Source organism: Castor canadensis, chromosome 2 (assembly GCF_047511655.1).
Source record: "Castor canadensis chromosome 2, mCasCan1.hap1v2, whole genome shotgun sequence".
NCBI classification, from domain to species: Eukaryota; Metazoa; Chordata; class Mammalia; order Rodentia; family Castoridae; genus Castor; species Castor canadensis.
The window spans coordinates 159,245,486-159,272,775 of record NC_133387.1 but is presented as its reverse complement, the minus strand read 5'-3'; the positions used below and the strand labels follow the sequence as shown (position 1 = coordinate 159,272,775).

At 36.3% G+C, this 27,290-nt stretch overlaps 1 protein-coding gene across 9 annotated transcripts in view; it reads left to right on the top strand.

Annotated features, from left to right (window-relative positions):
- Dennd4a (DENN domain containing 4A) overlaps positions 1–27,290 on the top strand; it is a 133,950-nt gene that overhangs the window by 28,208 nt on the left and 78,452 nt on the right. For 4 of the 9 annotated variants that reach the window (XM_074066238.1, XM_074066239.1, XM_074066240.1 and 1 more), the window contains 3 exons: positions 6,289–6,372; positions 13,044–13,376; positions 17,237–17,486. In XM_074066238.1, the coding sequence (XP_073922339.1) occupies positions 13,066–13,376; positions 17,237–17,486 (561 nt within the window). In that variant the 5' untranslated portion in view covers positions 6,289–6,372; positions 13,044–13,065. Of the gene's footprint in view, positions 1–6,288; positions 6,373–13,043; positions 13,377–17,236; positions 17,487–27,290 lie in introns of those variants that run through there. The other 5 variants (XM_074066243.1, XM_074066242.1, XM_074066245.1 and 2 more) reach the window with 3 other exon arrangements.

Sequence of the window (27,290 nt, the reverse complement as noted above, 5' to 3'; positions counted from 1 at the left end):
TTTAGTTTGTGCCAGGAATGATGTCATCATTCCTCCTATTCACACTTCCCATGTAACTAGGATGACAGACATTGTGCCACCAACCTTAGCTTTTTATTGAGATGGTGTCTTCCTAACTTTTTGCTTGGGCTGACCTTGAACCATGATCCTCCTGATTGCCACTTCCTCAGTAGCTGGGATTACAGGGGTGAACTACCATGCTCAGTTAAACCAGAGGATTTTCAAGGTCCTATTCTACACTAACACCATGAATCTTTTTATTTGTTTAGTTTTTTATGTGGTACTGGGGATTGAACTCAGGTCTTTGCATTTGCTAGGCAAGCACTCTACCAGTTGAGTCATATCTCCAGCTCTTTTTGCTTTTACTTGTTTTCAGGTAGGGTCTCATGCTTTTGCCCCTGTAGGCCTCTGACTACAAACCTCCTACCTCCACCTCCTGAGTAGTTGGGGTTATACGTGTATGCTGCCCTAAAATTTTGGGACTTTTTTTTTATAGTGAAAGTGATAGTAAGGTTTATTAGAAAAGTAATACACTGTCAATAAACTGAAAGCATGTCATTTCTAGAGAGAGAATGAGAATGACATATTCCATGAAGTTTCCAAGGCGATACTATTGTAAATGATCTTTAGATAAATAGTTTGATTTAAAAAATTTCCCCTACAACTTTTTAAATTAATTAACTTTTTGAGGTACTGGGGTTTTGAGGTTTTTGAGGTACTCAGGGCCTTATACTTGCTAGGCAGGCCTTGTACCACTTGAGCCCCAGACCGTCTTTTTTAAATTTATTTTTTAAATTGACATAAAATTATGCATATTTGTGGGTTATCATGTGATAGTTTAGTACATTTATACATTGTGCAGTGTTCAAATCTACCTCCCTTAAACAACTGTCATTCCTTTAGGATGAAAAATTAAAAATCCTTTCTTCTAGGTTTTTTTTGAAATACACCATTATCTGCAGTTACTGTACTGTACAGTAGCACACCAGAACTTATTTCTCCAATCTGATTACAACTTAGTGTCTCTTGAGCAACTTTTTCCTGTTTCCCCTTTCCCTAGCCTTTGGTAACCACTATTCTACTTTCAGCTTCCATGAGATCAGCTAAGAAGTTGTCTTTTTTAGATGATTTCACCAAAATATAATTAGTTGATAAGAGTACAATCAGTTTTAAGTAATCACTGGGTTGTTTTAGAAAAATCATTCCACTTCAAAGTGCTGTTAACACTTGCCAAGTGTACTTATTTTCTTAGAGCATCACCAACATTGGGTTAGTTTTTTATTTACATTTGTCAAATGTAATGTAGTACCTCAAAATTTAATTATGTGTAGGACTCATGGTGCTTCGAAGTATTTTAGTATTTTGGCCTCTGAATGAGTGTTTGTTTATAATCTTTGCTCATCTAGTACGTGTACAAATTCAAAAAATGATATCAATCATTAGATAGAAGGAATTCTCAGAGTTGTTTTTTAAGTATTCTTAGAGTCCTTTTCAGATACCATTTTTTTAACAGTTTGTGAGAAAAAAGGGAAAGGGATTTTTAATAACTTTTGAAGGCTGGGTATCATGGCTCACTTCTGTAATCCCACTATGTAGGAAGCAGAAATCAGGAGAATCATGATTTGAGGGCAACCCGAGAAAAAAGTTAGGGAGACATCTCCCCCGCACCCCCACCAACTCAATCAGTAAGCCAGTTGTGGAGGTACATGCCTTCCATCCCAGCTACATGGGAGACTGTATGATCTGAGGCTGGCCCTGGGCAAAAATGTGTGAGATCCTACCTGAAAAATAACTAAAAGCAAAAATGACTCAGGTCATGGCTCAAATGGTAGAGTACCTACCTAGCAAGTGTGAGCCCTGAACTCAGACCCCTGTACCACCACAAATAAGTAAATTTTGAAATCTATTTAAATGGGTGGTAACATAAAATAGTTAAGAAATTGAAATAGTAACACTAACAAATGAGAGAATTATAAATTTTGCGAATTTTTTTTGGACAATACAAAGCAGATCTGCAATTTTGAGTAGTTCATGTATAGTTGTAAAATTAGAGAAGAAAATCCAATACTATTTTGAGAGAAACAAATTCTTCTGCTGGCAACAGCTTAGATACCAGCTAACAAATCCATATGACGATTCATAGAGGAAGTAAGAAGTTTGTGATAAGAGGGTGGTATGTATATGAGAAATTAAGAAAAAGAAGATGGTGCAAGAAAGGAATTTAAAAGCAGATTTCACTTTCATTCCTGATCAGTTAGCACTATACATTTGCATTTTATGTCTAGTACTGAATACCAACAGTGCTGATTGGTGTTGGGTTTTGTTATTAATTTTTAGGTAATCTGATTTCACTATGATAATAGTAAATCTCCTAGTTTATTTTTAAAAATGTATGTAGCATTAAAAATTCTGTAAGATCTTTTTTACTTGCCTCTCTACTCATTTTTCACCTTTCTCCTTCCCATGTTTGTACTATTCTTCACTTAATTCTTTTATATTTCCCCCTTATTTTCTTACTCCTGTTCTTGTTATGTCTCTTTATTCAACTTCCTTCTTTTTCTATTTGCTTTTGTTTTATTTTTGTTATTTGTTCTCTTCTTAACTGCTAACTGTCCCACTTGTCAACCAGTTTAACTTCTCCTACTTACATATTAACATTTTTGGCCATCAAAGCCCACGTTCACTAACTAACCCACTAGTCTCCTCAAGGAATTTTGGTTTTTTCCTTCCATTGTTGAATATGGTAGAATTCCAAATTAAAGCCATGAGAGTTTAATCATAAATGGGGTTATTTGGTCTTAGGCAAGCTATTGTATTTTAATTATAAAATTTCTTCAATTACAAAAAGATTAATTGAAAGAAAATCTCCTTGGACCCTCCTAGTTCTAAAACCTATGATTCCATAGTATTTTTATGTTCCTATTTTCTTCTACTGTTCTGACCTTATTAATTTGATAAACGTTTACACACCTACCATGTGTTTATAACTACTATGCATATGGGGAAATGAGGAGACACAGAAGTCATAGGAACCTTTGAATTGTTTATAGTCTATCTGGAGAGAAGAGGTATCTGTATATTAATGTTGTATTTCGAGTCTCTTCCTGTTCTGTCCAGACAGATCCATTTTTTTTCTCAAGACCATAGTAGCTACTTTGGCTCCTACCTAATTTCCACATGAGGGACAGAGTTGCCCTTGAACAAAATATAAGAGTTCTTTTTATGTTTTTATACATCTAGGAATCCCTATTGTAGTTGTTCTGTCATGTTACTTTTTGTTGTTCACTTGTTTCCATTCTAGAACTTATCTGTGATAGGAAAACATTTCTCAGAATTAAGTAGACTAGTCTTCATTGTGATTTGTTGAATGTTCACTGTCAGTCTTCCTTGTTTTTTTGTGTGAATGTATATGTCTGCATAAAATTTGTATAATCATGTTCAAATGTAATGTTCTAGATGACTGAATAAATGTGATGAGCAAGTCTTTCCACTTTGGTTATTTTTGCGCATGTGCACACGTGCGCGCATACACACACAACCCCTTTTTAAGGAGTTGCTATTTTGGGAAACATCTTTCCTTTTCATAGATAAAAATATACCACTCCATAGGGGTTAGGGACAGTAACATGAAATAAATCTACGTAGAACTAAATATATATAAACACACATACCCGATGAGTATAAGTAAAACAAGGGAACTTAGAATAAGACTGTTAATCGTACCATTGTCACTATCCCAACTGATACTGTATTACAGTTTTGCAAGATGTTATCACTGGGAGAAACTAGGTAAAAGGTTTACCAGGTCTCTACTGTTTCTTTCAACTGATTGTGCACTTATGGTTATCTCAAAAGTAAAAGTTTCATTATAATTAATAGCAATTGAAAGAAATCTGTGCTGAAGATAATGGTTTAACACACTCAGCAGTGGAAAGCACGTTGGTGTATCATGCTGTGGACATTGGCTCCCTTTACAATGAAAGGATGCTCTAGTAGATAGGTTTTACTGGTTTCTGCAGCTTGTGTTCTTCCACATGTCTGGAAAGCACAGCAGTAGCTTTGGCAGTTTGTCCATTAGCAGAACAAGCTTGTGAACACTTGAAGTGATGTCATTCGTATCAACCTCAGGTTCTCTGTCAAATAAAAATTCACCCCATTCTGATAATGGTTTGGTTTTTTTCATACAATTAACGGAATCAGAGGAAAGTTTTTGGAAGTTCATTCTGTCAAAGGAAACATTTGTTATTATGAATGTGACTATAAACTCTAAAAAAGTTCAACGTTATTTGATTAATAATACAAATACTAAGTTTAGTGGAACATAAGGTCATGGTCAAAACAATATTCTTACTGTGTTAAGAAACTCAAAATAGCAGAAAATATATTTGGAATTGGTTGTTGCATATTCATCATTGATACTTGAATCTAAACAAGCCTGATAGTTTAGCAGTACAGTAACCTACTTTCAAAATTTGGAGGAACTTCCATATCCATAGACTATTTTAGCTAGAAAATCTGATACTCATGTTGAATTTTAAGAAATATTTTACCAGGTCACTATATTTTCTCTTTTTTACCTGTCAGTAATAAGATTTTAGAAATACCTAAAAAACATATGCCCCTCCATATTTGTTCAGTGAAACTACTTTGTTGTTGTCATTTTTTGCATAGTGGTGTGTGAACTCAGGGCCTCTTGCTTTCTAGGCAGGGCTATATCACTTCAGCCATGCCCCAACCTTTTTTCCTTTAGTTATTTTTCAGATAAAGTTCTTGTGGTTTTTTTTTTTTTTTTTTTTTTTTGCCCAGCTGCCTGAATAGTGATTCTTCTCCTATGTAGCTGGGATTACAGGTATGAGATACCACACTTGGCTTACTGGTTGAGGTGGGGGGTGTCTCTCCTTTCCCCCCCACCCCTGGGATGCCCTCAAACTATTATTCTCCTGATTTCTGCCTCCCAAGTAGCTGAGATTACAGAAATGTAATCTGTAATCTCATACCTGATCCTGGAAGACATACTTTTCTGGCCATTTTTAGCAGTCCAAAAATTGAGAAGATTATGCTTACATTATTTCTCATTCATTATTTTCACCTTCCATTTCAATACATTTTATCAATACATTTATTGACTGAAATAATTTAGACCCTTTCCCCCTTTCTCTCTTGCTTCTCTCAGACACATATGTATCCAGGGCCAACCAAATTAGGTAAATCTTGCTCCTGCCTTTTGGCGCTGCTGTTTTATTAGTAGATATTCCAGGTTGGTTAAAGCTATGGTTTCTGGCTCTTGGTGTGTTTGTGATCCCTGCACTACAACTTGTTTTCCTGTAAAAGCTTTTATTTGCTGAAACTTATTTCGTTATGTGGGTATATCAGGAGTAGGAAGCTAACCTACAGTGAATTGGCATAACACAGTTGGTCTGACTGTGCTCTTAAGTCCTTATCGGTGGCACCATCTTTCCATGTGGTGTTTAGAATTACTTCTAACTGCACCTTATTAACTTAAAAGAATATTTAAAGAAAAATGTGATAATGACATTGAATCTCATAATATAACATGGGTCATTTTCATGCCTGCACTTTGGTTCTTTCATGAGATCTCTATAGTATCCATTAAGGATTAAATATAACTGATTCTGGGTTGTTTTTTATTTGGTGGGAGTGGAGTTTGAACTTAGAGCTTTGCTACTTGAGCCACACCTCCTCTGATGCTGTTTAAATAGTCTTTTTGGCGGGGAGGGGGAGGGGGGGTACTAGTATTTGAAGCTAGGATCTAGGCAAGTGCTCTACCACTTGAGCCACACCCCTAGCCCTCGTCCTTAAAGTTTATAATAAAGAGAAAGTACTTTTGGGCATTGACTTCTTAGAAACATGTTATTTATATGGAAGCTTCTTGAGTCTACATTTGAGTTGTCTTAAATGAGTATTTTTTCCTTTAGAAATGAGGCATTATACATAAATGCCTCAGGAATAGGCATTTAAAAAACTTCTCGTGCTCCTTGCTTCTATACACATTTACTTTTTTGTGCCTTTTCTTATTCTTTTGATTTTTTTTCTGTCGTACTTTTCTTTACCTGATTTTTAAAAAGTAATGTATTCTTCACTGAAATGTGTTTTTTGGAAGAGTACCAGATCTTCCAATATTTCTTACTGGCTCTTATCCAAATGAAAGTAATGTATAATAAAATTTGTTTAAAAATTATTGTTAACAGAACTTTTAAGTATCCACAGGTATATTAGGGGGAAGTATTTGATTGGAATTAATTTAAACACAATTCTTACTCTTTTCAGTACAGTATTTCTCAAATTCTGAGGCCTGCAGAATTCACAGATTGAGATCTGGTATTAATTTCAGACAGAAACCTTCAGTAATGTGTAAGTAGTTTTTATTTTTCATTGTGATTTTTTTCAATTAGTTGGAGGTTTTTTTTTTATTAAACACAGGGAGACCTTAATTTTTCAGAACTCTTAAAAATTTGGTATATATTCACTGTGTAATAATTATTAATAACAAATAACAGAAAATAATTTATTTGAAAGATGTCTTAAAATGACTCTTAGAACTGGGAATGGAGGTTCATACCTGTAATCCCAGCACATGGGAAGATGAGGCTGGAGGATTGCAAGTTCAATGCCAGCCTTGGATACATGGTGAGACCCTACCTAAAAAAAAAAAGGTCTCTTGAGTCAGAATTAAGTACTATTTATTAGAGGCAAAATCCTCAGTGTCAAGAATATTGGACAACTTCTTGGGAAGTGGAGGTAGTTGAATTGTACTTTGAGGCCAGCCCAGGCAAAGTTAGTGCAAGACTCTACTGGAAAATAAAAAGCAAAAGGACTATATATGTATATATAAAAATAAAGAAAAAAGGAATACTGGACTAACTTCTTGCATAGCCTCTGACAACTAGTAAGGAGTCCTACAGTAAAGCACCTTCTGTGCACAGCGTCTTTGGTTATAAAATGAATGTCATAGTATGACTAATAATAAGATCCTTTCCCTCCTAATGTCAGTTATTCCTATCATTTTTTATAAATCAAGGTTTAGTAGTGTTTCAAAAGAACTGTAAAATTATGCATAAATGTTTTGATTTTTTTCTTTTTTGTTTTTATGTTTTGTTTTTTTATTGTTTTTTTGCTTGGGGATAACTATGGGAGGGTTGTTCCAAAGTAGATTTAGGGGACAAGTTATCTCCTCCACATGGTCCATCAATTTGGGTTATAAAGCTTACTTTTAAAGAATCAACTTTGTCTTTTGTGGATTACCTTGTGTTTGTGGTTGCTGAGGAGCAAACCCAGGGCCTTGCAAGTGCTAGGCAAATGCTCTATCACTGAGCTATTACATCCCCAGCCCTGGATTAGCCTTAAAAAATGTCAGGGTACTGTTAAATATAATGTGCAAATAAGTTATCTTTCCTTTAAAAATCTTCATGGAACCTGCACATGGTGATACATGCATCTAATTCCAGCCACTTTCAGGGTAGAGGCAGGATTGAGAGTTGGAGGCCAGCCTGGACTACTTAGTGAGACCCTGACTCAAAAAATAAAATAAAAATAAACAAACAATAATCTTCATGGGGTACTGATGCTGAAGGACTTGCCAGTTTTCAAGGAGGTGGAGAAAGAGAAAACAAAGTAGTGGTAACTTCTCTGTTTGGGGCTCTTGGGAAGAAACTGATAGGGAAACTTGGGGCATGGTGAGGATAAGCACTTGGGATTTGGAAGGATGATAGAAAAGATGATAGACATGGAATAAAAGTATGGAAAGGTAGAACTAAATGAGAAACTTGTAGACATCTTTGTCGTCATAGAACAATAGAATATCAGATCTCAATAGAATAATATCAGAATATCATAGAATAATATCAGATCTCAATAAATATTAACAGTTCATTGAATGAGTGAATAAATCACTTATTCCAAAAATCTCTAATTTTGCCCAGGGCCCTGATCATGGTGGTTATTGTTACTAGACTCAAATCCTCTAACTTATCCAATGTCTACAACTATGGCATTTGAGGTTCAGAAAAATCATTCTGAATTGCAGAAGAAAAGACATTGTGTTTAGTGTACTATGCTTGAAAAAAAAAACTGTAAAGTACACATTCATTTAACAAATTTTTTTAAAGTACCTAACTACCTACGATACTTTGGGTACTACCTGGGAATGGAAAAATGGCGTGCTGGTTATAATGTATACTTCCATTTGATGTAGTATTATCTAGTTATTTAATAGAATTATAAGGGTTATAGCAATTTGGAAAATTCTCATTAAATTAAAAGAATCTAAATATTTATTTTCTCTGTAACTGTGTTTTCTGAAATACAAACCCAGTTTATTATTGTCAATGAGATTGTTGATTTTCTTTTCCTCTTGGCTACCTTGAAAAATTCATAAAATTTAAATGAAAGTCTATAAACTTCAATTGTTTTGAAAAATATGGTGAACATATATTAATGAGAAAGTGGAAATAGTATGTGTTCAAAGAGAAGAAGAGTGAATGAATTTGAAGGAGAGTTGATTAGATTACCTGCATTGGAAGAAAGATGGAGTTAGGATAAGATGAGTCTCCTGTTTAGTTTTGAAAATGTAAGAAAAAGTGAGCTAGAATAACTATAGAATTATGTTAAAAAGCCATAAAATTTCTTCTAGTTTGTAAAGTGAACTCTTGGGGTGGGGTTTGAACTGGTTCTATGCTATTGGCCATTTTCTTATATTAAATCTGAGTTTGTGACTGTCAGGTATGTTTTTGAGGTAGGGTCTTTCTATATGCCCAGGTTGTCCTTGAACTTGCAATTCTCATGAGTGCTGGGATTATAGATGTGTACCACCATGCCCAGTACTCCCTAGTAGTTGATCATTTTATAGAACTTTTTATTTTCAAAACGTTTTGCTGAGCATGGTGGCTCACACCTCTGGTCCCAGCTACTCAGGAGGTACAGATGGGAAAAGTCACAGTTGGAGGGCTAGCCTGTGCAAAAAAATTAGTGAGACTCCATCTTAATCTATAAGCTGAGCGTGTTGTTGTGTGCCTGTTGTCTCAGCTGTGTGGGAGGTGGGAGACCATACATAGGAGGATCATCGTCTTAAGCTGAGTTGGGCAACATAGTGAGACCCTACCTGAAAAATAAAGCAAAGGGTTGGAATTGTGTCTTTAGTGGTAGAACACGTGCCTAGCAAGTGGAAATCCCTGAATTTAAACTCCAGTACCACCAAACAAAAAAAAAAAAAATCTTTTCATGTTTTACACATTTTTAAAATGTTTCCTTTGATATTTACTCATGCCTCTTCTTGTCCATAGAGGTGGCATAAGTAGCAAATGCATAACTACTTTAACCAATGGAGTGAGATAACAAATAAAAGATTTTGAATTGATTTGGCAGACATTGAAAGGGAGGAAAACCAGTTTCCATTAGTTGCTAAATGTGTAAGAGCCTTCTTGTAATAACTTTCCACCTTAGTTCTCTTGTGCCCTTTAGGAATAGTGAGCACATCCATCTTGCTTTCTGTTTTCAAGGAAAATAGGTGACACTTAAAGTGAAATACTAGCTCAGCAGGTAGGTGAGAACTTAAGATGCCTATAAACATTTTATCTTATGAGTGAATTCTTTCAGTTATCAATGGCATGTTGAACAAAGAAGAATTAAAAATAACCATTGGTTAATGTAGAAGTAATGTTACTTTAGCTTGAGTAAAGTTATTTCAGGGTTTTATATTACTTTTAGCTAGTTAGGGAAACTTTGAATCAGATGCATGTTTTTTTCTGATTCCCAGTTTCCAAAAATGAATTTAAAGAGATTTACCTAACTGTGTTAAAGTTTTTGTTCTCATGTACAGCATTAAAAGTTCAGGTTTTGCATGTGACTAGAACTTCTTCCCTCAAGTGCTCTTTCCAAGTAACTTACAGTGACTCGTCACCAACACATTGACCTCCTATTTTGTAAATCCCAAACATACTTTAAAACCCCTTGGTTTAAATTAAAAGCAAAGCTGGACATAGTGCATACCTGTAGTCCTTGCTACTTGGGAGGCTGAAGATCACTTTAGCCCAGGAGCTCAGGGCCAACATGGGCAACATAGCAAGACTCCATTTCAAAAGAATTTTTTTCAAGTAGAGGTGTGTTTTCAGTATTATAAACTCTTCCTGAATGAATTAAAGAGCCTATAGGTCTTTTAAGATGTCATCTGGAATGTTACCAGCATGCTTTGTCAACTGTCCAGTAAGATATTTTGTGTACCTGCTAATCACCTACCGTTGCCAACGAATAAATAGACGACAGCAACAGCAAGGCAAGTGAAGCGGAATGGTGCATAATTTTACTTTTTTGCCAATAAATGTAAGAGGATTTTATTGCCATTTTAAAATGGATTTTTCTTTTTTTTAATATTTATTGGTAAAGAACGACACCTTATTCCCTTCTACTAGTTATTTACTGTATTCAATTGTGGATGAGATAAAATTAATAAAATTTGTGAAACAAGATGATCTAATCAGAAGGGAATTTTTCCATACAGATTTCTTCCAAGCATTTGTTAATCAGCATTATAGTTATTTATTTCCAAGGCCAAGGTGTTAGTTTTCAAGAAAATGTATTAAATATATTTGTTTTTCTGATAGTACTCTATCCGTTCTTTTTCTTTTTGCTTAGCAACACATAAAACTATTGTATGTATATAATGATATGATTTACTTTAAATAACAAGTTAAATCTAGAAAAAAGGAGCCTATTTTAATTTCTTTATTATGATGAAAGTGCTCTACCAAAGTAATTTTTAAGGCCTCATGTCTATCGAGAGCTTAAAATTTATGCACACACAAAAGCACATAAACACAGAAGCTAATGTAATTTTTGATCCAATAATTCCACCTCAACAAGTTTGAGAAATTTAAGAAATAATAAGTTTTAGCCAGATGTTCATATACAGGTGTTAGAGCACCTGCCTAAAGTGTGAGGCCCTGAGTTCATACTCCCCAGTACCACCAAGAAAAGGGCTTGTTTTGTTATTACTTTACTAAATGAATCAAGGAAACTCAGTAAAACTGTTCTTTTTAGTGGAACAGGTATTATATGCAGTCAGCTGAGAGCAGAGTCCTTTCTGGAGAACCTTCTCTTTACTGCCAGTCCTTTTCAGAAATGTGTGCTTAGCAGCCCATATGTATGAAGGAACTGCTGCATAGGAGCCATAAGTACCTAAGTAAAATAGGAAGGGACATTTAATTCTTTAGACTCATTTTCTAGCAAATAGTGTATCTGAGCACTGACTATACATTGTAAGAAATGTAGCATGAACACTGAAAAATCATGTAGAAAATTAAGTGATTTTTGGGATTATGATGAAAATGTTTACAATTATAAGTAAGTATATGCCACATAAGAATTTTTTTACCCACAGGTATTTTATATTCTAAAGGGGAAGGTTATTATTGTTAATTTTTATTTCTTTTGGCCATCCTGGGATTTGAGCTCAGGGTCTTGTGCTTACTATTACTAGTCAGTTGCTCTACCACTTAAACCACTCTGCCAGCCCTTTTTTGTGATGGGTATTTTCACCGATAGGGCCTTTAGAACTATTTGCCCTGGCTGCCTTGGAACCACAATCCTTCTGATTTCTGGCTCTTGAGTAGCTAGGATTACAGGCATGAGCCACTGGCTCTCAGTTTCTTCCCTACACTTACTATTTGAAATTCTTAGTGTACCTGCTGAGACTCATTCATGGTGGATTTTTCCTTGTATGTTTTTGTGGTTTTAGAATAGGAGTTCGTCTTCAGCTGGGAGGTGTTTTTCATTTGCTTCTCCTAATCTGAGAACACTGTATTAAATTCTCAGTTGGAGTTTCTTGAAGACATACAGATGGTTCAAACCCTAAATCCAGGGCCTGGCTAAGTGGCTTAAGTGGTAGAACGCCTGCCTAACAAGCACAAGGTTCTGAGTACATCCACTAGTACTGCCAAAAATATAAAACAAAACAAAACCCCTAAACAGACAACAACAAAAATCCCTAAATCCAGCACAACCCAGGGTTAGATTGAGGCAGGCTTTATTATCTCCCTGTGTCAGTAGATAGGTTTTTGTTTTTTGGTGCTGGGGATTGAATCCAGAACCTCATGCCAGGCAAGTGCTTTACCACTGAACACTTGCCTACATTCCTGGTCAGTGGATTTTTTTTTTTTTAAATCTAATCCTTAACTGAGACTATAGTCCTCTAAGAGCCTTTGTTTTTACGCAGGTTTTTCACTTCTAGTTCCCTATCTGATGTGGTGCCAAGGCCTTGTTTCCTATCCCTGTAATGCCTTTAAAACACAAAGCCCTTCATTATTGAGGAGATCAGCAAATTTCCCCACCCAATATTAGCTTATAGACTACATTCTGGCTTTTGGTTTCCTCAGTGTTTTGAGGCCCTCAGAATTTCCATTACATTCTTACAAGTTAATTTACACATTTAATTTTTGTGTATTTATTTTGAGACAGTGTTTCATCCTATAGCCAAGCCTGGCCTGGAATTTGCTATGTAGCCCACATGAGCCTTGAACTGGCTATCCTCCTCCCTTAACCTCCTAAGTGCTGGAATTACAGGCATGAACTACCATGCCTGGATACTCTGTACATTTTTCTAATAGTACCGGAGTTTGAACTCAGGCCTACATGTTGAACCACTCCACCAGCCCTTTTTAATGATGGGTTTTTTGAGATATGGTCTCGAGAACTATTTGCCTAGTCTGGCTTCACACCACAATCCTCATCTCTGCCTCCTGAGTAGCTAGGATTACAGGAGTGAGCCACAAGCCCCGAGCTTACTCTGTACATTTTTAAATATTTTTTGTTGTTGTTGTCTGCTTAGGTTTCTGTATTGCCAAAATTGGAAATTCATGTATTTATAATAAATAAATATGCTTAAGATACTCTCATTTTTTAAAAAGGCATGCATTTCACTTATAAAGGTATAAAATACATAATAGTAGTGCAAATATCAGGGAGGTAGCTCTCTTGTATACCAGCCACTCAACTTATTATAGTACAGTATCAGTCTTTTATATTCCTTTTAGATGTAGCCTTCTGTAATGGAAGATGATTGAAGACAAGGGGCCTCGTGTTGCTGACTACTTTGTTGTAGCAGGATTAACTGATGTTTCAAAGCCTCTTGAAGAAGAAATTCACTTCAATGATGCCTGCCATAAAGTAGCTAAACCAAAAGAACCTATCACAGATGTTTCAGTTATCATCAAATCTCTTGGGGAGGAAGTGCCACGGGATTATATATGTATCGACATTACTCCAACTGGATTGTCAGCAGATCTCAATAATGGAAGTCTTGTGGGGCCCCAGATTTACCTTTGCTATCGAAGAGGAAGAGATAAACCTCCACTTACAGATCTGGGGTAAGTATTTTTTAAAATGAATGAATTGCTATTGATCCAAACAATATGCCTTGTAGATTTTGAAGTTAACTGTTCATTTGTTCATTAATAGAGATACTGTAGCCAGGCACTGTGGCTGTCATCTGCAATCCAAGCTACTTGGAAGATGGAGATGTAAAGGTCATGTTTGAGGACAGCCAGTGAAAGTTAGCTAGATCCTATCTTTAAAAAGATAGGTGTGGTGGTAGACATCTGTAATCCCAGCTTGGCAAAAGGAGAAGGTAGGAGGATCAGGGTCTGAGGCTGGCCAGGTAAAAAGCTCAGACCCTATCTGAAAATTAAAGCAAAAAGAGCTGGAGGCATGACTCATATGGTAGAGTGCTTGCCCTTTGTCTCTCTTTGTCCTGCAGGTTCCCAGCACTCTCATCTTTCTAATACATGTTGGGAAGAGAATTTGAAAAACATTTACAGAAAAGTACCAGCAAATTAGTGTATTATCCTGATTAGAAGCTTAAAAAAAATCTTTTTTTGAGACAGGATCTTCACTACATTTCCCTGGCTGGTCTCAAACTGTTGGGCTCCAGCGATCTTCCTACCTCAGCCTCTGAATGTGGGACTACAGGTGCAAGCTGCTGTGCCTGGCTTTAATTATTTTTAAATTCAGGAAAGTATGGGTTTTAAGCATGTTATAATGATTATAGCCAGATGCTTAACTGTGTATCAAATAAGGAACTTGGGGTAGATTAGAGCTTTACTTAGGATACTATATTAAACTTCATTGAGGTATAATTACCAGCCATACAATTTACCTATTTGAAGTATATAATTGAGTGGATTTTAGTATATTCAGAGTTATACAACCATCACCACAGTATATTTTAGGACATTTTTATCATGCCAACAAGAAATCCTATTCTCGTTAGTGGTTGTGCTGAATTCCGCTAATCCCCTTAGTCCTAGGCAAGCATAGTTTTCTTTCTGTCTCTGTATATTTGTGTATTCAGGACATTCCTTGTAAATGGAATTATACTGTATCTGACTTTTATGACTTGTTTTTAAGGTTTATCCATGTGGTTGTGTATGTCAGTACTTTATTCCTTATATGGCTAAATAGTGTTCTACCTTACAGCTATACATAATTTATTCGTTCATCAGTCAATGGCCATTTGGGATGTTTTCAGTTTGGGAATTCCATGAATAATATGCTATGAATATTCATATGCAAGTTTTTATGTAGACACATGTTTTCATTTTTGTTTTGTGTATATCTAGGAGTGAAATTGCTTGGTCATTTGTAATTCTGTGTTTACCTTTTTTTGTTAACATTTTTATTAGCATATATTAGTTGTATGGGGGAGGGTTTCATTGTGACGTTTGCATATGTATTTACAAGTGTCTTACTTAGATTTACCCCTCCATCATTCTCCCTTCCCACCCCCTCCTTAGAACAGGTTTATTTGTTCTGTTCAGCCTTTTGAGGAATGTTTTCCAAAGCAGCCCACCATTGTGCATTCCTACCAGTAGTGTATGAAAAGTTCTGTTTTCTCCACATCCCCTTAACACTTCACATTGTCACATTTATTACAGCCGTCCTGGTGGGTGTGAAATGTCACATCTTACGGTGGTTTTGATTTGCATAAATCTGATGGCTAATGATGTGGAACATTAAAACAATTTTTTTTTTTTTTGGTTGGCATGGGGTTTGAACTCAGGCCCTCAAGCTTGCTAGGAAGGCAATCTTGCTGCTTGAGCCACTCCAACAGCTGAGCATCAAAATTGTCATGTGTTCTTTGGCAAGTCTGTGTGTCTTAGAGAAATGTCTTTTAAGATCCTTTATCCATTTTTAAGTGGATTATCTTTTTATTGTTCTTTACATATTCTACATACAGTCCCTTATTACTTACATGATTTGCAAATATTTTCTTCTACTCTGTGGTAACTTTCCACTTTCTTTATGGTATCCTCTGAAGCTAACAGGTTTTGATTTTATAGCTAAGTAGTATAAAGTTCAGACAGAAGTAAAGTTGCTAGAAAGAAGCAGTACGAATTTGAATTAGGTTGTGTCTAACTTCTCTGTGTTTAAGGAGCCTGTCTTTTTAGCTTTAAAAAAAATCAGAAAAACAAAATCCAAAACAAGACTAAGCTCTTAAACCAATATTCCGGTTAACGCAGTTGTTGTGATTATAAAATTTAGCTCTGAAATTTCAATAAAATATTGTTAACAGCCAGGATAAAGGAAAATTATATCAATTAATTAGAAGGACATAATTAATTGTAGTAGAAAGAAATAATTTAACCAATTCCTGGAACTAAATTTTGTATAAAGAGATTTTGTATAAGGGATTATTGGCTAATGTTAAAGACATTGTTTTTATAGTAATTTTTATATGAAATACAGAAATACAGAGCTTTGAAGTTTTTTTGATTAATGCTAAGGATTTAGCATTAAAATACAAATCAGTGAATTATATCAGGGAATAAACTAATATTATTTTTAAACTAATACTATTTAAATATGACATTTCCTTGATACAAGTACTGTAAGTATTTAGAAGAGTTAAGAAATGAATGCTGGGCCTGCCCTTTATTAAAAGTCTGTGTTTCCACAATAAAGGAGAAAAAAAACCTTAGCCTTTCACAGACTTTTATTTTGATCAAACCCGGGGTATACTAGGTTAAGCTCTCTACCACTGAGCTATAACCAGTCCTTACACACCACACAGACTTTTTTTTTTTTTTTTTTTTTTTTTTTGTGGTACTTGGGTTTGAACTCAAGCCACTTGGGTTTGAACTTGAGCCACTTCACCAGCCTCTTTTTTTTCTTTTTTTGGTGGAGGATTTTTTTGAGATAGGTTCTCATGAACTTTCTTGCCCAGGCTGGCTTCGAACCACGACCCTTCTGATCTCTGTCTCTTGAGTACCTAGGATTACAGGCACCTGACTCCACACAGTCTTTTAATTAAAAATAAATTTGATTAGCTAGCATTTGTTGCCCTCAACGCAGAGAAACTAAAGCAGATACCTTAAAAGCAACTGAGGCCAATAGGAAAAGGGGAGCAGGAACTAGAGAAAAGGTTAGATCAAAAGGAATTAGCCTAGAAGGTAACACACATACACAGGAAATCAATGTGAGTCAACTCCCTGTATAGCTATCCTTATCTCAACCAGCAAAAACCCTTGTTCCTTCCTAATATTGCTTATACTCTCTCTTCAACAAAATTAGAGATAAGGGCAAAATAGTTTCTGCTGTGTATCAAGGGGGTGGGGGGAGAGGTAGGGGGTGGTGTGGGTGGTAAGAGAGGGGGTGGGGGCAGGGGGGAGAAATGACCCAAGCATTGATGCACATATGAATAATAAAAAAATAAAAATTTAAAAAATAAATTTGAGGTTATCTTCTTTTAGACTGAAACTTAATCTTAAAACTGAGGGTAGTGTTGGAGATAAAAGTGTGTAAGAAGGTTCTAACCATCTGGGCACATAACGTTTTATAAAATTTTAACTTTGGCCATAATACAAGTTATCTTTTTCCAGGGAAGACACTTGGTTTTAGAGAACTAACTAACTAACTACCTAACTTAAATGAGGTGCTATACAAGTGTCCTTGTACTTAGTTGTTGCCATTCTCTGGTCTGTGTTGATAAAGAGAAATGTTTATCTGAATTTTTTCTTACATTATTAAGTAGGAAAAACAGTTATCCTTTAAGACAGAACTGTGCAATTCAAACTTAAAATAAGTCATATCTATATTCTAATATTCTAATATTGTTACCATATTTCTACATTTTAGTATGAGTTCACGATGACTGAGAATTTTAGTTACCTTTCAGATTTGAGAGTACTTTCCATATTTGTGTACTTATTTTTTTTAATTTACATTTTAGGGTTTTATATGACTGGAAAGAAAGATTAAAACAGGGCTGTGAAATTATTCAAAGTACTCCCTATGGGCGCCCTGCAAATATTAGTGGCAGTACCTCATCACAAAGGATTTACATCACTTACCGAAGAGCCTCTGAAAATATGACTCAGAATACACTGGCTGTCACAGACATATGTATTATTATACCCAGTAAAGGAGAAAGTCCACCACACACGTTCTGCAAAGTTGACAAGAATCTCAATAATAGTATGGTAAGTGATTCTTTTGCACTGATAAAATTAGCCACTGACGAGAAGAGCAAAATTTTGAATAGATTTTCTTGAAAATAGTATAACATAATTATAGAATTGGAAAATGTATTTTTAAAGATAGTAGATATTTTACTTTTTAGAAAGTACCTCAGTGATACTTTCTCAAGAAACTGCAAAAAGTCTTTTTGTTTTTTTTTCAAACTGGAGTTTGATCTCAGGGCTTCCAGCTTGCTGGGCAGGTCCTCTACCACTGGACCACACCCTCAGACCTTTTTAACTTATTTTTTGGGTAGGGGCTCACATTTTTCCTGGGTTCAGCCTTGTACTGCAATCATCTTACCTACAGTCTCCCAAATAGCTGGGATTACAGGCTACTGTACCTAGCCATAACTTTTTTTTTTAAATTACAAACTTTTCCTCTTATTGAGAAAGCAGTGTACTAATCATGGCTGCCCTTACCCCTATTTATGTACTAGACCCACAGCATACACAGCTTTGAGGACGTGGCTTTGGCTATTGTAACTACTTGTTTGTGAATCATCAGTCTTTCCTTCTCGTCTGTATTATTTTCTTCAGCATTGCAAAAAGCATGTTAGAAATTCTCCCATCTTTACAGAAGGTTTTGGTCCCATATTTGCCTCCTTTCCATTGACCCATTTCATTGTACTTTACAATAAAACTATTCAAAAGAGTATATTCTGTGCCCTTCTTTATTTATTTATTTTTTTGGCAGTGTTGGGGTTTCAAGTCAGAGCCTCATGCTTGCTAGGCAAGGGCTGTACCACTTGAGCAACTCTTCCAGCCCTTTTTTGTGTTGTGTATCTTTGAGATAGGGTCTCACCTTTTGCCTGGAATGCCCTCAAATCATGATCTTCCTGATCTCTGCCTCCTGAATAGTTAGGATTATAGGTGTGAGCCACCAGCCCCTGGCCCCATTCTTCACTTTGACTTTTTTTAGTCAAACCTTTGTCTTCCTTATTCCACCAAGATTTCTCTTGTTATGAATCCAGTGATCAGTTCTCTATCTCAGTTTTTTTACGTTCTGATATAGACAATTTTTTCCTTCTACAAATAGTAGCAGGAAGAGAGGTGTAGTCCCTTCTTATTCACTTGTTTTTCTGGGAGGAAAAACACCTCCTCACCAGTCATCCCTTTCCTACCTCACCAGTCATCCCTTTTCTGCTTTTCTTGATCCCTTACCATTTTCCAAACTCATATGCAGTGGACTGCTCCAGGGCTCAGTCCCCAGTGCATTCATCTTCACTGTCTAAACTCACTCCCTTGGTGATCTAATTATTCAAATATATACTTTATGTGTGGGTGACTTCTAAATTTATATGTCTAACTGTACCTTTCTAATTTGTCATCCCTGCCCTTCTAAACCTTATCCTCACAATCTTTCTTTCTTACCTAATAAATGGAAATTCCACTTTCACAGTAGCTAAGAGTAAAAGTTCTTGGAGAACTATTAACCTTTCTTTTCTACTTCATTCAGCCTGTCAGTTTGTCTGTACACTCTGTTGACTCTAATTTCAAAACATATCTTGAAGGCTGAATATAGTACAGCATGCCTATAATCCTAGCTGTTTGTGAGGTGGAGACAAGAAGATCAAGGATCAAGGCCAGAGGCTGGGCAAAGTTAGTGTGAGCTCCTATCTGAAAAACAAACTAAAAGCAAAAGGACTAGGGACCTGGCTCAAGTGGTAGAGCATGTGCCTAGTAAGAGTGAGGCCCTGAGTTCAATCCTCCAGTACCTCAAATATAAAACAAAACAAAAACATATCTTCTACTTGACCTCTTAACTACTCCATTGCCACAATCCTGATCCAAAGCATTAATAATCTCTTAACAGGATTATTCCAGTAGTCTCCTGACTCAGGAGTTAGGCAGGCTTGAGCTAGATAATAGGCCCAATGTGGTAGCACACACCTGTGATCCCAGTACTTGGGAGGCAGAGGCAGAAGGATTCAAAGTTCAACCCCCTTTGCTGTAGTTATTTCAGAAATAGGGCCTCATTTTTTTTTTGGCCTGGCTGGCATGGACCATGGTCCTCTTATGCTTCCTGCATGTCACTGGGATGACAGGTATGTGCCACTACATCTATCTTTTTTCCTTCAAGATGGGGTCTCACAAACTTTTTGCCCAGGCTAGTCTGGAACCATGATTCTCCCAATCTCAGTCTCCTATGTAATTTGGGATGACAGACACATGTGCCCAGCTGTTGGTTGAGATAGGATCTCTTGAACTTTCGCCCAGGTTGGCCTTGAACCTCCCAATCTCAGCCTCCCTAGTAGCTGGGATTACAGGAGTGAGCCACCAGCATCCAGCTATATTCAGGTTTATTTAAAAAGATAACTCATTAAGTGGCAGACATGGCGATACATGCCTGTAATCCCAGCTGTTTGGGAAGTGTAGATTATTAGGATCACAGTTCAAGGCCAGCCTAACTGTTTAAAGTGTGAAAACCATTCTTAGTCATTACGCTTTGTATACACATACTGAATTTTCACACTGTATCCTATGAACATGTATATTTATATGTCATTAAAAAAAAAGCTTTCTTAGCTCAGGTGTATAAAACAGGCTTTGGGCCAAATGCAGGCCATAGTTTGCCAGCTCGGGATCTAACTGATCACTTCTTCAACTCTCTAAAGCCTATTCTTCACATAGCAGCAAGAATGATCCTTTTAAAATGTGAGTCAGATCATCTCACTGCTTTGCTAAAAACCCTAATAGCTTCCCATCTCATTCTTGGTAAAAGCCAAGACTTTCTAATAGTCTTATAGTGTGATTGATCTTTAATTGTCTTCTTTTTATTTGTTCTTTTGTTGCCATCTTAAATTTAAGAAACAATGTGTGCAAATTGTAGCTGTATGGAACAGAGAGTGAAAGTTCTTGTTCTTATTGCCATCTTTCACTGAACAGTTTTGCTGAGAACAGTTTCTGTGTCCTTCCAAACCTTTTTGTGTGCATGTATGTAGAGTATATATAGAAATTTTATCCTTTACTTTCCAAAAATTGGGAATTTCCATATAAATATAATATTTTTTTACTTTTCATCTGTATTAGTTTCTATAACTTTCTAATTCTTTTAGTGATTGAATAATATTCTGGAAAATACAAAAAAGAATGACGAATACAAGTTATTTCTAGCTTTTTCTGTTACTGATAATGCTGCTTCTATTGCTCCTATGCCTTTTTCTTTGATTACTTATTAAAATATCATTGGAAGTATAATTTAAGTAGAATTATTGGGTCCATGGTACCCAATTAGAAGGATGTTGACAGATTACTTTGAAAATATGGTGGTGATTTATATCCTTAGCAGCCATAGTGTATAAGAGTGCCCTTTCTTAGGTCCCACGCCTCACCAATGTTGGTTGTTATCAGTCAATGCCTTTTAAATTATTGACTAATAAACAGTCACTCTAATTTTAACTTCTGTTTCTTTGATCATCGTGGAAATTGAACATCTTTTAATGTATTCACAGTCCCCCTGCATCTAGGGAAGATACATTCTAAGACTCCTAGTGCATGCCTGAAACCTTGGGTACTTGGATAGTACCTAATCCTATATATACCATGCTTTTTCCTGTAGATTCATACTTATGGTAAATGTAATTTATAAACAAGGCATAGTAAGAGACTGGTAATACTAATTAATAATAAAATAGAACACTTATAATAATATTCTGTAATTAAGTTGCCACAATCACTGGTTTCACATTTTAGGAGCCATTATTAAGTAAAGGAAGGATTATTTGAACACAAGCACTGATTATGGCTACGAGTGACTAATGAGTAGGTAGCATATACAGCAGGAATATGCTGGGCAAAGGGATGATTCCTGTCACAAGTGGGATGGAGCAGGACAGTATAGACCTTGTCACAAATACCATGCAATTTAAAACTTATGAACTGAGTTCCATGCTAGAGTGCTTGCCTAACACTGATTGTTTAATCAGGCAAAAGAAGCAAACAACCCAAACTGATGAGTAACAATTGATAAGAATTTTCCATTTAATACTTTCAGACCACAGTTGACCACAGGCAACTGAACCTGCAGAAAGTAAAGGTGTAGATAAGGGAGGACTGTTGTATATAATAGTTTTGAATGAATATTACTGCATTAAATGGGTGTGCCATCATTTACTTATTCCATTTCCACTGTAAGTTTCTGATTTTTAATAAAAGCCAGCTGTTACTAACATTTATAAGGAAGTCTTCTATAAAATAAGTTACATTTATTTAGCTCTTATGTGCTCTGTAGGAATCTATGTGTCCATTAACTCCATTAATCCTCCCAGTTACTCTTAGAAGGTATTTTCCCCCATTTTGTGGAGAAGATTTATTATTGAAGTAGTAGAAGAAAGATTCAGACCCAGGCTTTAGAATTCCAGGACCAGACTCCTAAATATTGTACTGAATTGCTTATGGTATGTCCTGTAATTAAGGAATCAAAGTGATTACTCCTAAGGTTTCTATCCAGAAAGATTTAGCCAGTTTATATTCCTACCAATAAAATATGAAAGTGTAGTTTTTTTCATAACTGTCAATAATTGGATTTTAATCACATTCTTTCAAATTTATTTTTTTCTTTTGGGGGGACAGGGCCTTTTGCTTCCCAGGCAGGCTTCTACCACTTGAGCCATGCCCTCCCCAGCTCTTCAAATTTAACTTTTAATGATGCCAGAGCAGATAAGTACATTGTGCTGTTGTAATTATCCAGATTGAATATTTTATTAAGATCTACTTTACACACTCTTTACCATTTAAGATTTCATGGAAAGTTGATTTCTAAACCTATTACTTACCCTCTTAAGCTGGCAACATGACATACAGTGAAAGTTTAGATAAAGCCAAAAGAGGAAAAACTGGGGAGTATTAATATGTGGTGGATTTGACTGCACATATTGGACTCTGAATTTGTTTTTAACCAATTCAGTAAGATTGCAAGTAATTAATCTAATTCCGGGGGTGGGGGAAAAACGTTGAAAGTTAGTTCTTGCCATAAGTCACGATGTAAATATTTTATAGGCAGAAAGTTTAAAGGTATATTTAGAACAGCAGCTTCCCTATACTTTCTGTTTTTAGTGAAGCTTCTGTGTAAAAACTTGGAAGCCTCCTTTGCAGGTTTTTTGTTTTTGTTTTTGTGATGCTGGACTTGAACTCAGAGCCTTCACCTTGAGCTACTCCACCAGCCCTTTTTTGTGAAGCGTTTTTCCGAGATAGGGTCTCGTGGAACTATTTTCCTGGGCTGGCTCCAGACTGTGATCCTCCTGATCTCTGCCTCCTGAGTAGCTAGGTTTATGGGCGTGAGCCACCACCTGGCATCCTTTGCAGTTTTGATATCTGTGGTTCTTTTCCTACAAGCCCCATAACTTTTATTGTATCTGTTTTTTGTTTTAGAATATTCCTTCCATTTTTACCATATGTAAGTGGTCATATAATTTTTTATTAACATAAAAGTTATATTGAAGTTTTTTGTTGTCCTTATAAATTTGATTTGTAGGGTATTGGAGTTGACAGTTTTCAATAGAGAGTTCACCTATAATATAACCCATTTATCTATCTTAAAAGACTAAGCATTTTCATTGACTTTTGGTCAGATACTTGCAGATGCCCAAATTATTTTCTGCGTGTTATGATGTCTAAACAAGAGAGATGTTGAATATTTTTCTCTTTTGTTTTAGAGTTTGATCACATGCTTTTAGCTATTCAGTTTGGAAGACATTCTTGGAAGACTGACAGATAACCTAAAGTTGAAAAGCAAAGCAGAAAATTGTTACATTTTTTAATCTTCCGAAGATGGTCTTTCTTGATAAAATCTTTTGTAAAAAAACAATCATGTAGTACCACTGTGGTAACTTTTCTGATTGCTCAGCATCAGATTTTTAGGTATATGTGGTTGAGAACTTTATTAAATGTGTGAGACTGAGTTTCAGAGAAATCTAAGTAGTAAACTAATTCACATTTGAATACCTGACATGAAAATCCTTTTGCAGCTTGTCAGTGTTGTTTGTAAAACTGATACCTTCACAAAACCCATATTAGAAATTACACTTATGATATCAACTTTGCTTACTATTACAGGCTCATGCCTTTAATCCCAGCTGCTTGGGAGGTGGAGAATGGAACAATCTCAGTTCAAGACCAGCCTTGGCAAAAATAATTAGCAAGACCCCATCTCAGTTAATAAACTGGGCATGGTGGTGTGTGTCTATAATCCCATTTACACAGGAGGCCAAAGGTAGGAGGATTGTAGTCTGAGGTTAGCTTGGGCAAAAATATAAGACATCCCAAAAATAACTAAAGGAGGAAAAAAGAGGGGTGCAGGAGGTATGGGTCAAATAGTAGAGCACCTGCCTAGCAAGTACAAGGTCCTGAGTTCAAACTCCAGTACCACCAAAAATAAAAATATTTCTTTCTTAAAGTAAGCTTGTTTTCTGTTTGTTCTCAGTGCTGCAAATCTTCCCCTGTGTACTTGTTCATGTAGGCACTCTGTCATGTATACACAAACACATCCTCTTATGTTCATTCATTTAAAAAGTTTATTAATCATCTACATATTAGGCACTGCTGTGGACGATGCAACAAGTACTGTGGGGAAAAAGGTAGGAGTGATAGGCGGGGTGGAGAGAGGCCCATAACTGCAGAGAAGGTGAGGAGAGGAAGTGCACTGGGTTGTGTATCTCTTCACATGAACATCTAATAGATGTTTCTAACTTAACCTGTCTAAAACTGAGCTCCTTATCTTTACCTCAAAATCTGTTGGACTTCATCCTAAAACCTTGCCATTGATGGATACAGGGACGGGAGGAGTAATTTCTAACGTTCTATTGCACAGTAGGATAACTATGGTTGACAGTAATTAATTATTTCAAAATAGCTGACAGAGGATTTTGAATGTTCCCAGTACAAAGAAATGATACATGTCCAAGGTGCTAGATGTGCCAGTTACCTGGCTCTGATCACTATAAGTCATACATATATATTGAAATAGTACCCCATAAATAAGTACAATTATTATGTGTCAGTTAAAAATAAAAATATATTTTAAAAAACTTGTCTTCTTTGACACTCTTACACTTCATATCTAATCAAATAGATTATCTTATTGTCTGCATTCAGAATTTGACCTCTTTTCCTCATTCCCACTGCTACCCCCTCATCCAAGCCCTCATCATTTTCTTTACCTGGATTACTTTAGTAGACTTCTAACTGGTGTCCTTGCTTCCTCTCGTCTCCTACTCTCACTTCTCAACAGGGTGCTTTTAACTGTGAGTCAGATAATACTACTCTTAGAACCTTCCAGTGGCTTTCAGTTTCTCTCAGAGTAGGAGAAAACATCCTTGAAACATCTACAAGGCCCTACATACTTTGGCCTCCTCTCCTGGCACTATCTCTGTTACATCACACTTTAGCTTTTACAACAAGACAGGCACTGTACTCTTGTATCGGGGCCTTTGCACTCACCATTTCCTCTGCCCAAAAAGATTCATTCAGCAAATACTTTCAAAGCACTTACAACGTGTCAGACACTCTTAGATACTAGTAATAATACAGAATGTGGAATGAACCAGGCTGGGGGAAATAGATAGTAAAATATAAATAAATAAATGCTATGCAAGAAGAAAATCTACACAAAGTAAGATTAAGGGTATACCCTGAGTTCAAACCTCAGTACCACCAAAAAATAAAATAAAATATAAGGGTATATGACATTGGGTTGCAATGTGGAATAGGGGTAGGCATTATCTGAAAGTAGTATTTGAAGGCAGGAGTTAATGATTCATATATCATGGGCAAAGAATGTCCTAAATAGAAGGAAAACCCTATGCAAGGCCTCAAAGAGGGAACATTCCTGGTATGTTTTGGGAACAGTGAAGAGAGTGTTGGGTCTTAAAGTAGAGTAAATTTTTAAGAGGAGAACAGATAATGAAAGTGGGGACTGATAATGTAGGACCTCTGGGTAATAGATAAGGACTTTGGATTTTATTCTGAATGAGATTTAGGTCTATTTTTGTTCAGAGCACGTCACTCTCACATGCTCTGACTTATGAAAAGAACCAGTGGAGAGCAAAAATGAAAGGAGAAAGACCATTTGAAAGATGACTGCAACCCAGGGTAGTAGTGTAGAGCTATATAAATAGTATTAGATTGTGAAAATAAAGTTATTTATTGGGCTGGTGGAGTGGCTCAAGTGGTAGAGCACCTGCTTAAAAGTTGTTTATTATCTACCTCTTTTTGAAGATAGCATTTGCTATGTAGGCCAGGCTGGCCTCAAACTTGAGCTCCTCCTACCTCAGCCTCCTCTGTGCTGGCATTACAGAAGTGCTCCACCATTATTTTTAAGTATCAGTGACATTGCCCTTTGTCATTTGCATAGATTATGTGAAAGATGCTTATTTTATGAAGCTGTTTTTTCCTTGTTTCAAGTCTTTAAATTATTTGTGTATTTACTTAGTAATCCTACATTCCAACTGTATGTGAGTACTGGGAGCATAGTGGTGTAGAAAGTAAAGTCCCTGTCCTCATTCAGTTTACGTTTACGTTCAAGTAGGGAGTACAATAAACAACCAGCATGTAATGACAGGTAGGGACACATGGTCAGAAGATTAAAGAGGATAAAGAGTAATGAGGATACTGTTTGGTCAGGATATTAGCAAGATCTCTGAGGAAAGGACATTGGAGCAAAGACTTGACTAGAACAAGAGAATGCATACAGGAAACAAAGGGTGAAGACCTTTGCAGAGATGTGTGCTTGGAATGCTGAGGAAAGGCAGGGAGGCCAGTGAAGTTGGAGAGGCAGTCACAGATTCTGTGGGAGTGTGTGGCCTACAGTAAGGTGTTTGGGTCCTAGTTCAGTAAGAAGCTATTTGAAAGTAACCTGATCTGTTTTGCATTTTAATAGACTCGCTCTAGCTATGGAGAATGGACTGGTGAGGGACAAGACAGGAAGTTGAGACATTGATGAGGTACCAGCAATAGTCCAAGTTAAAAATGGTAGTTCCTTGATGAAGAGTGGTAGTGGTAAAGACAAGTAAAGAGTGATCAGAATCAAGGTAGATTTTGAAGGTAGACTTGACCAAATCTGTGGATAGATTGGATATGATGTGTGAAACAAAAAGAAAAGTCACAAGTGACTCTTGGGTTTTGGGACTGATAATGGTGGGCCATTCCTGAGGTGAGAAACACTGGGAGGAAAAGCAGGGGTGAGAAGGACAAGACTTCTGTTATGGGAATGGTGAATGTGAGGTGCTATTAAACACAGAAGTACAGGTGTCAGGGGGCAGAAGGATGTGAGTCTGGAGTTGGTGGTGGTGGTGATAGACTCTTGCACTTGAAACTAGAAATTTGAGACTTTAACACCATGCAACTGACTATGTATCATTTAAATACAGTAAAGAGTCACATTTAATGACCTGGAAAGAGGGAGGATATCACAAAGGAGACAGAGAGTTGATGAGGAAGAACCGGGAGAGTGTGATGCCTCAAAGCCTAGGAAATGGTTGAAAGGATGATCAGTGATAGGAAACTCTGTCAAGAGGCTCATAAAATGAAGAGTAGGAATCAAATACTACATTTATACCGTGGAGATTGGTAGGCTTTCTTCAAAGGAGTAATAGAGATCAAATGTCTGATTTGAAATGGATTCAGGAAAGACTGAAGAATAAGAAAATGGATATTGATATTACAAGTATGGAGAAGTTTGAGCATAAAGGGTTTCAGAAAAATCTAGGGGTCATGGAGTTAAAAGTATGTACATATTTACCATTTCTGGTCAAGGTTGAGACTTGGAAT